This window comes from Solanum stenotomum, chromosome 12 (assembly GCF_019186545.1).
Source record: "Solanum stenotomum isolate F172 chromosome 12, ASM1918654v1, whole genome shotgun sequence".
Classification (NCBI taxonomy): domain Eukaryota; kingdom Viridiplantae; phylum Streptophyta; class Magnoliopsida; order Solanales; family Solanaceae; genus Solanum; species Solanum stenotomum.
Window position 1 is genome coordinate 13,561,361 of NC_064293.1, and position 17,290 is coordinate 13,578,650.

Sequence of the window (17,290 nt, forward strand, 5' to 3'; positions counted from 1 at the left end):
TTAAGACCTCTGGATGAAAGCACCAATGAAACAAACCTGAATTCTCAATACAGATACATAAACATTATATTAATGGATAACCAAATTATAATAGCAAGACTTGAATTACAAAGAGAAATACTGAAATAACAAGTAGCTAAAGATAGAGATAAGAATGAGGATTAAAAGTTAAGACTCTAGAAAGAAGATGATAGGAAAAGACAGTTTCTTCAAAATACGCATAATTTTCCAAAACCGGAGATGACAACCATATAAACTCTATTCAACCTGGATCCCAAGCCAATTTAGCATTGGGATGTCTAATTCTTGGGCCTCTGCGTAGTTAGCCCAGGCCCAACAGTTCGGGGACCATTTACGTTCACAACAAATAACTTATATGGGATAACTTATCCCATCACTATGATATAAATGGTGGGATAAGTTATCCCAAATATGGCAACCAAACAAGATACAATTTTTTTTTCCATCACTATTTATTTTTGTCCCTCACCCCAAACGACCCCTTAGAGTAGTTAGTGAAAGGGCTGATCTTGTAAGGGATGTTTTACACCAATACTGAAAACATGAGTCTCACTACTGAAGTTAAGGACCTCACCAAGCAATTGCTCAATTCTTATGCATCTAATAGTGAGCGTATGATGTTGGTCCATCGTGGGATCTGGTCTATGTGACATAGAGAAGCATACTGATAGGGGGAATGTGTAAGCAGTAAACTAATTGACAAACTAATTGACAGGGGAAATAGTTTGATATAGTTTGTCATCAATATATTATAAGGGGAAAAATATTATATTCAATATTTTGATTGATTAACAAATTATACATGGAGTAAATAGTTTAAGTAGAGGGACCTGATCCTTGTGATCGTTCAGGACAAGTTAGTCGGATGCAGTTGTAGAGCTACAAAAGCTTAGTGTGGTAGGTGAGCACAACAACTTAGGCGTTGAGCTTTCATCCAATGACATACTACTAGGTTGTTTTTGTTTATCTTATATTGAGCACTTTGACAAGAAACAACCTAGTTTTTGCAATCAAGATATTCAATTGAGTACTAGTATCTTATGCTTATACATTGTTTGATCTGTTTCTATGTTATAAAGGAACATAAATCATTTCAGTTGTAATCGTTGTGAAGTTGAATACATGGTTAGAGTTAGCCGTGGTCTGTTTGGTTACCGTCTATGTTAACTAGAACTAGTTGATAGATATAGTAGGCAATATGGTTATTCTTTTGAATCTTGTTATAGGGGTATTACAAGCTAAGGTGTAAGGTTAATAAACGATCAATAAATCTTTTTTTGAGATTCAAAATTCACTTTTGAAAACTCTATGTTATAATGGTAGATTCTTACTTAGGATACACAATTATATGTTAGAATTACTAGAAAATTGTGTGTGTATGCTTACCTTGATTTGAAAGGAAGAATTCTTGATGGACTTACTCAAAAATCAAGTCTTGAACCTTATAATTGAGTTCTTGATTTCACTAGAGATAGAAAGAGGATTTGATGTTCAATCTTATAAGAAAATCTTGAATTTATGTTGTGAGATTATGGAGAATACTTACCTAGACTTAGTAGGGTGGAAGAGAGTTTCTGGGGGAGTTGGGGTCAAACAAAGAGTGAGCAAGTGAGAAAGAAACTCCAAAATAACATTTTATAACTATTGCTATAACTACATGGGTGACCTACGTGGCCCACGTAGCCCCACCGTGACCCGCGTAGGTCTGACATTTTTGGATGCACTCTAGAAGTGGCTATGTAGGCTACGTGGCTGGCCGGCCACGTGATTCGCACAAGTCTACCTAGTTGTGTAACTGCGATGTGCCACTATATATTTAATAAAATGATCATAACTCTTTACTCATAAGACGTATTGATGAGTGGTTGGATGCGTTTGAAACTAAATTCAAAGATATTTAATTTGATAGGTTACTAGACGTAACTCTTCACATAATAGGATATATGATTGTTTGAAGTTGACTCTTACATGAATTCATGTAAAAAACTTATAATTCCAGTAGGAAAGCTTTGGACTCGACTTAGTGCTAGAGGTTCCTTATGATCCTAATTCATATATATTACACTTAAAACATGATAAATTAATCTTAACACATAGATACAATTAGAAATCATCGGATTTGAACCTATATGCATGTGGAGAATAATTCATACCTTTGCTTAGAAGTTGTGGGGTGTTACAATTTACTTTTACAGATTTCTGAAGAAAAAAAAACTTACACAAAAAAATTAACAACAAATGCTTGCCCACATGTTAATTAAAAATAATGACAACATACATCTGATATCAGTACGTACTTCATGGCGCTGCCAATTAATATATATATATATATATATATATATATATATATATATAATAAGCCACAATGCAAAGATTTTTATAGTATTTAGTTACATTGTAACTATCTTGTTAACTTTCAATCAAAAGGAGTACTTCTTTTAAATAATAAATATGTCATTGTATGAGCTATTTATTAGTCATTCCTTTTGAATTTGTTAATCTGATTTTGATCTGACACATAGTTTACGAAAGGAAATTAGATTTTGAGAAAAAACATTAAGTGATACTTGAAGTTGTCCCAGATTTTCAAAAAGACACCTTAACTTTGCGTGCGTCCTATTACCCCACAAAACATTCAAAATCACAACAAATACACATTTTTTACATAATATTTTCACTTTGGACAAAAATATCCTTCGAATGTGCAATTTCTTAAAAACAAAAAGTCGGAGCCATTATTGATGTATTGAAGGATGCTTTGGTAATTTCCTATGATGAATTCGTTTTGTTTGTTTCTTTTAAATTTATTTTACTATACTAAATAATTCTATAAAATATTATGAATCACGATAATTAATTACTTAAATATTTAAAAGATATAAATATATATAAAAGATCTGATTGACTCTTCAAATTTTACCGGTGACACATAAATTGGGACAAATGAAATAATATATATTATTTGAAAATTTCTTAGATAGTACTATAAATTACAATAATTAACAACTAGAAATATTTCAAAGACAAAAAAAATTGATTCAATCTCAATTTTTTTTTAGTACTACATAAATTGAGAAAGAAGAAATAACCTCTATTATTTGAAAATGGCGTAAAAGTATTACAAATCACACAATAAGAATTAACAATTAAATATTTTAAAAGACTTTAATGTTTTATACTTATTCTATTTCCACTTTGGACAAAAATATCCTCCCAATATGCATATTTTTTTAAACAAAAAGTGGGACCCATTATTGATGTATTGAAGGATGATTTGGTAATTTTCCTATGATGAATTCATTTTGTTTGTTGTTTAATTTTTTTAAAATAATTGTATAAAATATTATAAATCACAATAATTATTTACATAGATATTCAAAAGATATAAAAATATGTAAAAGATCTTATTAACTCTTCAAATTTTATCGGTGACACATAAATTGGACAAATGAAATAATATATATTATTTGAAAATTACTTAGAAAGTACAATAATTTACAGTAATTAACAATAGAATATTTTAAAGACAAAAATAAATTGATTGAATCTCGAAATTTTATTAGTACCACATAAATTGAGAAAGAAGAAATAACCTTTATTATTTGAAAATTGCGTAAAAGATATTACAAATCATACAACAATAATTAACAATTTAGATAATGATAAGGGGTAAACTATCCATTGATTTCATAAAGTGCACAAGTATTGTAGGACATTCCAAAATAGCATAATAGACAATAATTATTAGACGGATGGAGTAGGATTAAGTCTTTCTTTCAGTACTTTTCTCACATTAATTAATTTCTCTCAGCATTCAATTAGTGAATCTTTAGTAGAATTAATTAGAATACTTTTTACTTAATACAATAAAAGTTCAAATAAGATTAACATAAAGAAAAATAAAAAAAATCCTAAAAATCTATCAATATATTAAACAACATACAACATATATAACAAAAGTTCTAATAAGATTAACAAAAAGCAAAAAAAAAAAAACAAAATTCTTAAAAATCATCAACAAACTACATACAAAATAAAAAGAAAGCTATTCCAACAAAAGAATACATAAAGTTAAAATGAACATCTTAAGCATATTGAGGCAAACATTTTAATTCAATGTCATTTCTTTCCAAAGAAAGAATGAGATTGAATATTTTAATTTAATGTAAAATTGATTTTTTGGGGGTTATGAATATAAAAGGTTTGAAAGTTATGAATATTATTAATACTAATTAAAAGTATAATTTATGAAGATGAATAAGTGTGAGTTATGAAAATAACTTTTAAAAATAATATAATTGAGAAAAATTCAAAAAAGGAGAAAAAAGAAAAATAACAATGAAGGTCATAGAGAGCGCCACATCACCGTTTAAGGTAGCTCTACTGATAATTGTGAAGAAAGCATATTAATGGATTAAAAATCAAAAGAGGTAATTAAACCCTAAAATATTATAAAGACATCTATAAAATTTGGTTGAAGCTCAAAATCTATTAGTGTCATATAAATTAGGATAGAGGAAATAACATATATTATTTGAAATAACATGAAACGTACTAAAAATCACACAATAATTAGCAACTTCAAAATTTAAAGGACATACAAAAAATTTTATCAACTCTCAAAATTCTACTAATGTCACATAGTTTGGGATAGAAAAAGTAACATATACGTAAAATGTACTATAACTCATAATAATTAAATAACTTCAAAATCTAAAAGACATATACAAAATTTGCTTGATTTTCGAAATTCTATCAATGACACATAAATTGGGACAAAGAGAATATTAAAAATTACATATAAAGTATTATTAACCACAATAATCAACAACTTAAAATTTAAAGAACATACAAACAAATTGTTTGACCGTTAAAATTTTATTAATATCACATAAATTAAAATAAAAAATAAAAATATATGTTGGGCCCGTGCTAGCACGGACTACTATAACTAGTATATATATAAAGCCAAATATAAAAATTATGATGTGGCACCTTCCAATGGCCTCTACTATTAAGAGAGCTTTTATCTTATTTTTAATTACAAATTAAAAATGTATTCATGATATAAAAAAAGATATTTAACTCCTATAATTAAGAAATTGTGTAATGAATAAATAAATAATGGTACAATTAGGATACATCACAAACATAATTTCTTCAATTAAATTATTGTTAAATAATATTGAAATTAAGCCATTGACTAATTAACTCAATGAAAATGGCAGTAACTAAAATATGAATGTTAATTTTGCTATTTCAACATAATTGATTGACTAAAAATTTGTAATAATTGCGGAAGTTCAATATTTTTTTCCTAATTGCAAAATTAATGAAAAGTTACCCACTTTATTCTTTTAATCACACCTCTTCTTCTCCCTTAATTGTAACTTATATCTCATTTAAACCCATTAAACCTCTTTAATTACTCCCCAAACACTCAACTTCACCATCAATATATTCTGCAATCTTTTTCCACAAATTCAAAACATAATGGTCTTTATTTTTATTTTTTATTGTGAAATAATAAATATGTAAATTAACCATTCATTCATATTTTTTAATGCAAAACATAATGGTCTTTATTTTTATTATTCTCATGTTTTCAATACTTATTTTCTCCATACTTTAATTTGACTTGAAGAATAAAATGAAGGTTATTGAATGGTGATCGGCTTAAAATTGTTTATGGGAATAGATGTTGACAAGTGTTTGGAAAATTGTGCATTCATTTTATATTTTGCTCTTCTGTTTTTAGTGATTAAGATCATAAAAATGATGTTGCATTATTTATTGTAGATACGTTCTCGCTATCATTTCTCTTTATTTTGTATACTATATAAATTTTTAATTGTTGTAAATTTATAATTTATGGTTTCAAATTGTAATTTATGACTTTGTTGGGAGTCAACTAACTACTAATTAGTACATTTGAGTAAGTACTATATATTGATATCTTATTATCTTTCATAACCGCCAACAAATTAATATAAAACAACCTTAAAATTAAACCACCTCAAACTCCATCAGTTCCCGTCGACTAATTAATTTGGTGAATTTATATCTTACAGCTCTGGATCACGTACAATTCATGCTTTAATTAGGTAGGTTGTTGAGTACTAGTGGAGTATGATAGTAATAATAATAATAATAACATTTATAGTACCAAACTACAGATGTAAAGGGTAAAAAGATGAAAAGTAAGTTTAAATACATGGATCATATAGTTACAGCTTGCTCACAAGTCACACGACTAATACGTCTCATATTAAATAGCCTCTCATTCCATTTTGTGAATTAATGTTCTCTTTTGTTTATAATTAGTTGGACAATAAACAATATTGAATACTTCCTCCATCTCAATTTTCAAATTAGCTTATCTTTGACTGTGAATTTTCCATATATCTATTAAATATTTTGGATTGTCAATTATTGTGACTTATAGTACTTTTTAAGTAATTTACAAATATATAAATTTCATTTTATTTTTTTTGAAGATTTCATGCGCAAATTCCCGATCAAACATAAATTGTTTCACTCTCCAAAAACGAAATGTATCAGATAAATTGAACAAAGGAAGTAATATTTTTACATGGAACCCATACACACAATAAACATGAATCACCACAGCACAACAAGTCAATCTGGTTATCTCATAGAGCCCATACACATAATTGTAGTGTATCGACATAGTATATGTTTCCATTGTTAATTAGTGCACCAGGGTGGTATCTAATTCAATAATAGTATGTATTAGTGTGGTATCCGATCCAATAATAGTGTGTACCAACATAGTACTTGATCCAATAATAGTTTGTGCCGATATGATACCCGATCTCATCATCAAGCACACAACACAATCACAACCATAATAAACAATAATCACACGTTAGAGTATCTTATAGGATTAGAGATGATGCATAGTTTTATATTCTAAATCTTGTTGCTTCGTAAAGATTTCGCTTTAGTGTAACACAATAAATTTAATTACCAAAAAAAAAAAATTATATAAGAAAACATGTCTGACAAATTGAAAAATAAAATATTGCTTTAGCTATCATATTTGAATGAAATGTTATATTTGAAAATCATTGGAACTATTATTTATTTACAAACTAAAAATTACACCTAATTTATTTTTAGAGTTTAGAGAAAAGTAAAAACTTAGCTTTATTTTGGAGGGAAAATGTTGTTGTGGTCTTTTTATATTTGTGGTCAAATTTGAGTCACGCTAATTGTGGCCTTATAGCAGTGTTCTTTTCTTTTTACTACTATTTGTTTATTAAATAAGTCAAGAAATTTTATTAATTTTTTATATACTATTGTTAGCATTAAATAACTATATAAATATATTAATGATATCAATTTAGTAAAATATATTCTTAACAATTTTTTAAAAAAATTGCGTCAAGTTAATATGAGTCAATTATCATGAAATGGAGGAAATATTAATTTTACTTTTACCTTGATTAAATAAATGTGAAGAGAAATTAATGTAATGAAAAAAAGAGTAATATTAAAAATAAATAGAAATAATCTAATTAAATTAAACTTTCATTTAATTTTTTTTTAGAATAGTGTAAATAAAAAAATATGACAAGTAAAATAAAAAGGTTAGAATATAAATATGAGATAATATATAAATTCTTTGTTTCCATAATATTTTATTAAAATTGCTTGTTTCGAGAAAAAAAGAGTAGGACAATTATCAGGAGACTGAGGAAATAGCTATCTGGTCATCCATTCTATCTTGTCGAATTATTATCTCAACTACTCGCTTCCTCTATTTTTTTTAATTTTGGTCAATAATTGATGTATATTCTTAAGTTTTAAAGAGTAATAAATATTAACAGTAACAATTATACCATAATGTAATTTATAAGTGGATTTAGATACGGTACGATATAAGCAAAACCTTACATTGACCACATCGATCTTTGTGGGGATACAAAAACAGCTTTTAATACCCTTCGTTCAAAATTGACTTGTAAAATATGGAAAAAAATAATATTCAATAATAGTTGTTCACTATTAATTTTGAATATTTAAAAAAAAAAAAATATAAATAAAAGAATAATTTTACTATATCATCTTTTGAATATAATAAATACAATGTCTTGAAAAATGTAATAGAGAAATGACTATAATTAATGATAAGGGTAAATTAGGAATTAAGTGTAAATTTATCCAATGATTTCATAAAGTAGGCAAGTATTGTTAGACATTCCAAAAAAATATAGTGAATAGCTATTATTGGACGGAGGGAGTAATCTTTATTTGCTAAAATACACAAATAAAATTGAAAATTATTGTTAATATAATACGAGCATGTTTGGATAATCAACTTTTAAGTCATTTCGGTAGTTGAAAGTGTTTGACAAGGTTAAAAGCAACTTAAAATAAGTTCTAATAACTTTTAAAAAGTTAAAAACCAAAGTAGGTCTTACCCTCTTTTTTATTTTTTTATTTAAAAATTATTTAAGTTAGATTTTTTATTTTTTTTTTATTAAAAACTACTTTTTGTTAAGCCAATCTAAACGAGCTCTTCCTTTAGTCCATATTTAGTAAATTCTTGAGACCTTTTTTTTAAAAAAATAAGTGAATTGTTGAATAATTTTTTCCATATGTATCCTTCATTTAATGTTGTTATTAACTAGTCTATATTTTCTAGGAAATCAGTTTGAAAAAAAAATTGAAAAATAACATTTAGTCTATATTAGTTTCGAAGTGTATTATATCTCAACAATTCACTTAATATAGACTAGAGAAAGTAATTTACTATTCTCTCTGTCTCTAATTACTTGTCCACTTTTTCTATTTTAGTTGTCCCTATTTACTTGTCCATTTTGACAAATCAAGAAAGGATAATTTTCTTTTTACCTATAATATCCTCAGTTAATTACTTTGAAAGATATAGATGACAAATTAAGAAATGATAAACTCACTATATTAATAATTATTTTGTTAATAGGTGTGAATAAAGTAGAGAAGTAATAAAAGTGAACGGAGAAGGCGCATTTAAAGCAATTTATAGTATATCTGTCTTCACTTTACTTTTATTGGTCCCCATTGAGCACGTAACGATATGACAGCAGATATTGTGGAGTACAAAAAAATGAATTGAGCAACACTTGACAAATTTGAAAATTAATCTACACAAAATGATCTGATTTCCTTCTTTTATTCTTGTACTATAAATTCATTATTCATATTGCAAAGAATCAAATCAATCCGTTGTACATTTTTGTTACATACAAAAGAAGAAAATTACACATATAACAAATTGCACTACTATATTTAGGCACTTTTTGAATGAATTCAACTTCATTTCACACACACAAAGAATCAATAGATTTCAAAAAATGAAAAAGTCCTTTCGAATGAAAAAAAGAATTTGATGTGCTTACATTCGACTAGCAGGTAACGAACCCATACCATTAGCAATCTGTCTTAGAGAAAACTTTTGAATTTTCCCAGTTGCTGTTTTTGGTAGTTCATCCATGAAAATTACCGTCCTCGGTATCATGTAATGTGGCAATCTTTCCCTACAGAAATCAATAATTTCCTTCTCTTTCGGTTTAAGTTTCAGTTCCATCTTCAGACTCACGAAAGCACAAGGCGTTTCGCCCCAAAATTCATCTGGCCTTGCTACAACTGCTGCCTCATTCACAAAATTGTTTGAATAAAGTACTGATTCTACTTCAACACTGCTTACATTCTCACCCCCACTTATTATAATATCTTTTGATCTGTCTTTAATTTCCAAGTACCCATCTGGATGCATTACTGCTACATCACCTGTATAAAGCCAATTATTTTTCATACATTTTGATGTAGCTTCTTCATTTTTCAAATAACCCAACATTATACATCCACCCCTTAATACAATTTCCCCCATTGTAACTCCATCCCTCTTTACACTAACTCCAGATTCTGGATCCACCACGTCGACTTCCGTCATCCCTAAACTCTTAATCCCTTGTCTTGACTTCAATTTCGCCTTCACATTCGCTGATAATTTGTTCCACTTAGGTTTCCAAATACACGACACGACTACCCCTGCCACCTCTGTCATCCCATACCCGTGGTTCACCATGAATCTTAATGATTCGACACGGAGGACAATGGTGGCAGGGGGAGGAGCGCCACCGGTACGGAAGTGCACGGGGTTTTTTAAGGGCTTAGCACAGGGGGAATTGGCTAGCATAGTGAGTACCACAGGTGCACCACACATATGTGTGACATTATATTTGTTTATAGCATGAAACACAACATTAGCATCGAATTTTCGAAGACAAATGTTGGTCCCACCAACAACAGCCATACCCCATGTGTAACTCCATCCATTAGAATGGAACATTGGGAGTGTCCATAGATAAACTGGCTGACTTGGTACAGACCAATCTATTAAAGAATCAACTGTGATAATAAAAAGAGATCTATGAGAATGTACCACTCCTTTAGGTGAAGATGTTGTTCCAGAAGTGTAGTTCAACGTCATTGGGTCCCAATCATTCTCAGGTCGAATCCAATTGAAATTCGAATCCCCCTTCGCCAACATAGCATCATAAGTATCACACTGATCGAAATCCAAGTTTCTTGAAAACGGAACAGAGTTTTCATCTTCTATAAGGACAAGAATTGGAGTGTCAACATCAGATGGAAACAATGAAATTGACTGAAGCACCAAAGAATATAGCTGGTAATCAACAAACAGGAGCTTCGATTCACTATGTTGAAGCAGAACAGAGACGGTTTTAGCATCGAGACGAGTGTTGATGTTGTTGAGTACAGCACCAGCCATTGGAACAGCAAATTGAAGCTCTAACGTTGCGGGGATATTAGGAGCTAAAACAGAAACAACTTGGCCTTTTTTGATACCAATGAGAGAAGAAATTGAGGAAGCGAGACGTATACATCGAGCAAATGTTTGAGACCAGGTGTATGTAGTGGAGTTATAGACAATGGAAACGCTATCCCCATAAGCTACAGCAGCTCTTTCCAAGAATGTTAATGGTGTAAGAGGAGATGAATTGACAGAGCTTGGTTTCAATTGATCCATATATATAGACCTGTCTCTTTCTTCTACAAGTTTTTGCAAGTTTCAGAGGTTTTTCTATGGTTTAATACTGATGATACAAAGGGTGTTTATAGATCCAAGAATTATATAAAAATAAGTTTTTTTTTTTTAAAAAACAAGTTTGAAGAAAAGATAAGAGTGTTATTTTTGTATGGAGCTTTTAAGTGTGTGTTTATAGAGGGTTGGAATTTATTGCAGTGAGGAGAGTTTAGTTGAGGTAGAATATGAAGTGTTTTATTGCTGGCTATCATAAATTCTCACTTGTTTCATACAAATATTTTGCTTTTATTTAGAGGTAGGCGAACAGCAAATGCACCCACATCATGTGTAAGAATAACTTCCAACAATATCATCTTGCTGTACTCACGCAACATTATCCAAACTTCAAACAGGACCATGTGTTTTCACAAAGATAATAAAAAGAAAGAGAAGAACATACCCTTTTGGTTCATTTGAAATATTGAAAGGGTTCCTAAACTCGGCATGGGTAGACATTGCAAAGGCATATTGAATATCCTATAAATTCTGTGATATTCATACGTCAACATCTCAAATGTTCAACAAATTCATGGAATATTTATAAAGAGATCAAATTCAAATCATCATAGTTTGAGAAATACGTCACTAATGACTCTCGAATCATGGATAAATCTTAAGAGAGAGAAGAATCAAGGGAGGAACATAGTTGTACCCGCAATGTTTATCAATAAAACTATGTTTCTTCATATTTTATTTGTGATTGCAATTTATTTTCTATCACTTTAAAATTTGTTGCAAACAACATGACTTATTAATTTCATTCTCGAACTATTAACTGTAAGATTAAATACTTCAATATATAATATCAGGATCTTGAACACGATAATCTTACGTAGAGATTGTTAGGGCACATACCTGATGAGGAAGACATCATCACAGAGAGAATCGGAAGCATTAGTCGTAAATTGGTTTCTACCTCCTTGCCCTAACTTTATGTTACCACAACCGTCAGCAATAGAATTATTGTAGAGAATATGTGGTAATCCTAATGGGTGGAGGGAGGACCAATTTATAGAGGTTATGACTTAATCTGGTATGTCCATTAAGTAACCAATGTACGGACGAGATTTATTCCTTATTAAATGTTATTTATGGTATTAGTTGGGTTACAAGTAAACTTGGGCTATAAGTAAGAAATAATTAATAATAATTCTTGCATTCTCCCACTTGGCCCAATGAACCATATAACATTAATATTTCATAAACATTAGTGACGCATATAATAAATCTCTTCTATAATGTCCACAATACATACCACAATATAACAAACTACTAATGCGAGTTATGGCGGTTGTACATAAATTTTAAGCTACATACTTCCTTCCATATACTACTACATTAGCAACTCATTATACTAGGTTCATAAGCTATAAAACATATAACATTATGATCCACAATAATGTCTCATAGAGACTTATCTTGTAATATCTCAAAACAATAATGTGTATACCATTATGAGAAACAAGAAATTCATTAATGTATATCAGAAACACATAATTTGAGCTCAGAGTGTAAAAACATCATAAATGCATCAATCATAAGTACAACCAAGACTCATTCTTTGAACATGTTCTTCAAATGTCTTTGGTTGTAAGCCTTTTGTTAACAGATCTGCAATCATGAGATCAGTTCTAATATTTTCAAGTAACACTCTTTGTTTCTGAACTTCTTCCTTGACGGTAAAGTACTTTAATTCCACGTGTTTGACACCTTTGGAGTACTTATCGTTCTTGGAAAAGAATATTGTTGCAATATTATCACAATAAATTTTCAGCGGCTTGGTAATGGTGTCGACAACCCCAAGTCGTGAAATGAAATTTCGCAGCCATAATGCATGAATTGTGGCTTCATAACATGCCACAAATTCTGCTTCCATTGTGGATGTAGCAATGACAGATTGCTTAGCACTCTTCCACGATATTGCTTCTTCAGTTAATAGGAACAAGTAACCAAATATGGACTTTCTAGTGTCAACACATCTAGCAAAATCTGAATTCGAGTATCCAGTAACTTCTAAATAATTGGATCTCCTATACATGAGCATGTAATCCTTCGTTCCTTTCAAGTACCTTAAGACTTTCTTTGCAGCTTTCCAGTGATCAATTCTAGGATTACTTTGATATCTTCCTAGCATTTCGATCGCAAAACTAATATCCGTTCTTGTGCAAGTTTGAACATACGTCAAACTTCCAACAATAGAAGAGTAAGGAATTGTTTCCATTTCTTTTCGTTCTACATTATTCTTTGGGCATTGCATGAGATTAAATTTGTCCCCTTTTTGAATAGGAACTATTCCTACTGAACAATTGTTCATGTTTAATCTTTTTAGAACTCATTCAATATAACCTTTTTGAGACAGTCCCAATAATTCTTGTGATCTATCACGGAATATTTCTATCCCTATCATACAAGATGCCTTATCCATATCTTTCATTTCAAAGTTCATAGAGAGAAAGTCTTTCGTCTCACGCAATATGTCTAAATCATTAGCAGCAAGTAAAATGTCATCAACATATAAGACTAAAAATATAAACTTACTCCCATTGATCTTTTGGTATATACACCGATCAACGGTAATCTCCTTAAATCCAGAAGACATTATGGTATCATTAAACTTTATATACCATTATCGTGAGGCTTGTTTGAGTCCATATATTGACTTCTTTAATTTACACACCATTTGATCTTTTCCTTTAATTTTGAAACCCTCTGGTTGGTCCATATAAACATCCCCCTTGAGGTCTCCATTAAGAAAGACAGTTTTCACATCCATTTGATGTAACTCTAAATCATAATGAGCTACCAAAGCCAAAACAATTCTTAATGAATCTTTCTTTGAGACTGGTGAAAAGGTCTCTTTATAATCAATGCCTCCTTTTTTAGTGTATCTGATGAGTCCACAAATTGAACTCATTTAGGGCTTTATTTTAATAGAAATAGTGTCCTCCAATGCTTATTTATTCTAAATATATGATGAAAACACTTAAATTTCAGGTATTTGAAGTTTTAGTGGAAGCATGGACATTTAGGCGCAAAAAGGAACAAAAAGGCTTAAAAGAACGAAGAAGCTGAAGCCTGAGCATCGCCAAGTGTGCTTGGTGATTCGCCGAAGGGACACACTTCACCTTTTGTTCTAGTATGCGAAGCCCTGAAGGAGAAGGATAAAAAAGGCGATGAAAGGAGCAGTTGGTATTTCGCCAAATAGTTTCGCGAAGCAGTACTAAGTCGCCCAATGACACATAGCACAACGATGCTGAAGGCTAGTGCAAGACGACGACAAACTACACCAAAGGGTGAATCGCCGAGTCAATCGGCGATTCTGACTAACCTCGTTGAATGATCCGCCAGCACTATTTTCTGAAGTCTATAAATACTAAATATTTTATTAATTTTAGAGAGTCGGACTATTATTATTTTTTTCACAATAGAATTGTACTTTTTTGATATTTTTGCTCTAAGCTTGAGAGGGTTTTGGAGACTTGAAGGAGAAGAGGGTTTTCATCTTCAAGATTTGGATTTGGGTCTCTTGGATTCTTCATTCTTGGCTTGTAACAAGACTTAAATCTTCATACCCATTTGAATGCAAACTCATTTAGGTATAAATTTCTATCTCTTGTTCATGTCTAGCTAAAACCCCCATTCATGGGGTGTGATTTAGCAAATATGTCTTGATAGTATTGTTGGGTCTTGTTTGCTGATAAGCTAGATGCATTTTAATGGTGATTTCACCTAGTGGTTGTGGTTGTGGTTTAATTTAATGGATTTGTAGTTGCAAATACAAAACCACCCATGTGTTTTCGGCTTGCGAGAGAGAGAGGTCGTGAAACCAAGACCGCTAGACTGATGGCCTAAGGAGTGGGTCGACATGAGGTTCAGCCCGAGAGGGTGAGCCCTAGTCCCATATCCTAACACTTAGTGAGAGAGAGTGAGTGGGGTAAGGTGTAGGTTGGCCTTTATGCGACAAATGGGTGTCCAAGAGGAACTCATTTGAAACGGGGTAAATTGCCCGAGAGGGAACTTATTTCTATCTAAAGCTTAGCCTAGTCACTATTATCTTGCAAATTTCCTATCGAAAGCATGTACCCAACGATTTAAATCAATACATATAGCGGTCACACCTTAAGAATCCCCTCCCACTCATAGATTTCTTTGTTGTTTTTACTGTTTTTGTTGCACTTGTAACAAAACCCCCATTTGATATTTGACACCTTTGTGTCACCTCCTTTAATTTACAATGTTTTTACTCGTTAATGTCTTTAGCTACGACTAATTAGAACTAAATTTTATTTTTCTATTACTTCTCAAAATCACTCCCTTGGGACACGACCCCAACCCTTGGTTGAGTTACTATATTATCGACGATCATAGACACTAGTACCGTAGGTTAGTGTCATTGGTCACGAAAAGCATCAAAATGGCGCCGCTGCTGGGGAGTGGTGTTTTTTGAGAATTATTAGATAAGTAAAATTTTCGTTCTCTTTAGTTGTAGTTTACTCACTTAATTTTTTGTTGTTTGTTTTGCTAGTTTGAATATCAGAACAGGAATTAAGGATGGAGAATCATTACGGATATCACACAGATCATCACCTTCTGAAGCTATTGAACCACAACGATAACCTCCTGACATTTTAACAGGTAGGGAATGAAACAATTCAGGAAATGTGGCTGAAGTTTCAATCGGTGTTACAACCATTCCCATTTCACGGGATGACGGACAAGGGGCTACTGGAGTGCTTCTATAGGGGTCTTGGACCCGAGAATAGAAGTATAGCTGGTCAACTTTGCGAGGGCAGCATGCTACACCAGCCCTATGAAGTTGTAGCAAAACTTTTTGATGGCATGGTCAAAGCCAACAAAGAAACAAAAAGAAAGCAGGAGTGGGACGTACTAGTCACCCAGTTGGATGTTCTATCCACCCGAGTCACGGAATTGGAAGTACAAGCCATGGGAAAAGAAAAGCATTTTTCCCTTCGAGAGTGTAAACATGGGAAGAAGCATAGAGGTGTGCAGGATGATGAAGCTCTGTCACTNGACAAATGGGTGTCCGAGAGGAACCCATTTGAAACGGGGTAAGTTGCCCGAGAGATAACTTATTTCTATCTAAAGCTTAGCCTAGTCACTATTATCTTGCAAATTTCCTATCAAAAGCATGTACCCAACGATTTAAATCAATACATATAGCGGTCACACCCTAAGAATTCCCTCCCACTCATAGATTTCTTTGTTGTTTTTACTGTTTTTGTTGCACTTGTGACAAAACCCCTATTTGATATTTGACACATTTGTGTCACCCCCTTTAATTTACAATGTTTTTACTCGTTAATGTCTTTAGCTACGACTAATTAGAACTAAATTTTATTTTTCTATTACTTCTCAAAATCAGTTCCTTGGGACACGACCCCAACCCTTGGTTGAGTTACTATATTATCGACGATCGTAGACACTAGTACCGTAGGTTAGTGTCGTTGGTCACGAAAAGCATCAAGATGGCGCCGCTGCTGGGGAGTGGTGTTATTTGAGAATTATTAGATTAGTAAAATTTCCGTTCTCTTTAGTTGTAGTTTACTCACTTAATTTTTTGTAGTTTGTTTTGCTAGTTTGAATATCAGAACAGGAATTAAGAATGGATAATCATTACAGATATCACACAGATCATCACCTTCTGAAGCTATTGAACCTCATCGAGAACCTCCTGACATTTTAACAGGTAGGGAATGAAACAATTCAGGAAATGTGGCTGAAGTTTCAATCGGTGTTACAACCATTCCCATTTCACGGGATGACGGACAAGGGGCTACTGGAGTGCTTCTATAGGGGTCTTGGACCCGAGAATAGAAGTATAGCTGGTCAACTTTGCGAGGGCAGCATGCTACACCAGCCCTATGAAGTTGTAGCAAAACTATTTGATGGCATGATCAAAGCCAACAAAGAAACAAAAAGAAAGCAGGAGTGGGACGTACTAGTCACCCAGTTGGATGTTCTATCCACCCGAGTCACGAAATTGGAAGTACAAGCCATGGGAAAAGAAAAGCATTTTTTCCTTTGAGAGTGTAAACATGAGAAGAAGCATAGAGGTGTGCAGGATGATGAAGCTCTGTCACTCATTCAACAAAAAATTGAGGCACATGAGAAGATGTTGAATGGGATGAA

The 17,290-nt window shown here is 31.5% G+C and overlaps 1 protein-coding gene across 1 annotated transcript; it reads right to left on the reverse strand.

Moving 5' to 3' along the window:
• Positions 1 to 9,405: 9,405 nt before the first annotated feature.
• LOC125848150 (probable CoA ligase CCL11) lies at positions 9,406 to 11,144 on the reverse strand. Its single transcript, XM_049527963.1, has one exon. The coding sequence runs from the start codon at positions 11,081 to 11,083 to the stop codon at positions 9,425 to 9,427; it is 1,659 nt and encodes a 552-aa protein (XP_049383920.1). The 5' UTR covers positions 11,084 to 11,144; the 3' UTR covers positions 9,406 to 9,424.
• Positions 11,145 to 17,290: the final 6,146 nt, after the last annotated feature.

What these genes read in the sequence shown, in the direction of transcription:
- LOC125848150 (XM_049527963.1), bottom strand. Translation starts at nt 11,083, where the DNA reads ATGGATCAATTGAAACCAAGCTCTGTCAATTCATCTCCTCTTACACCA.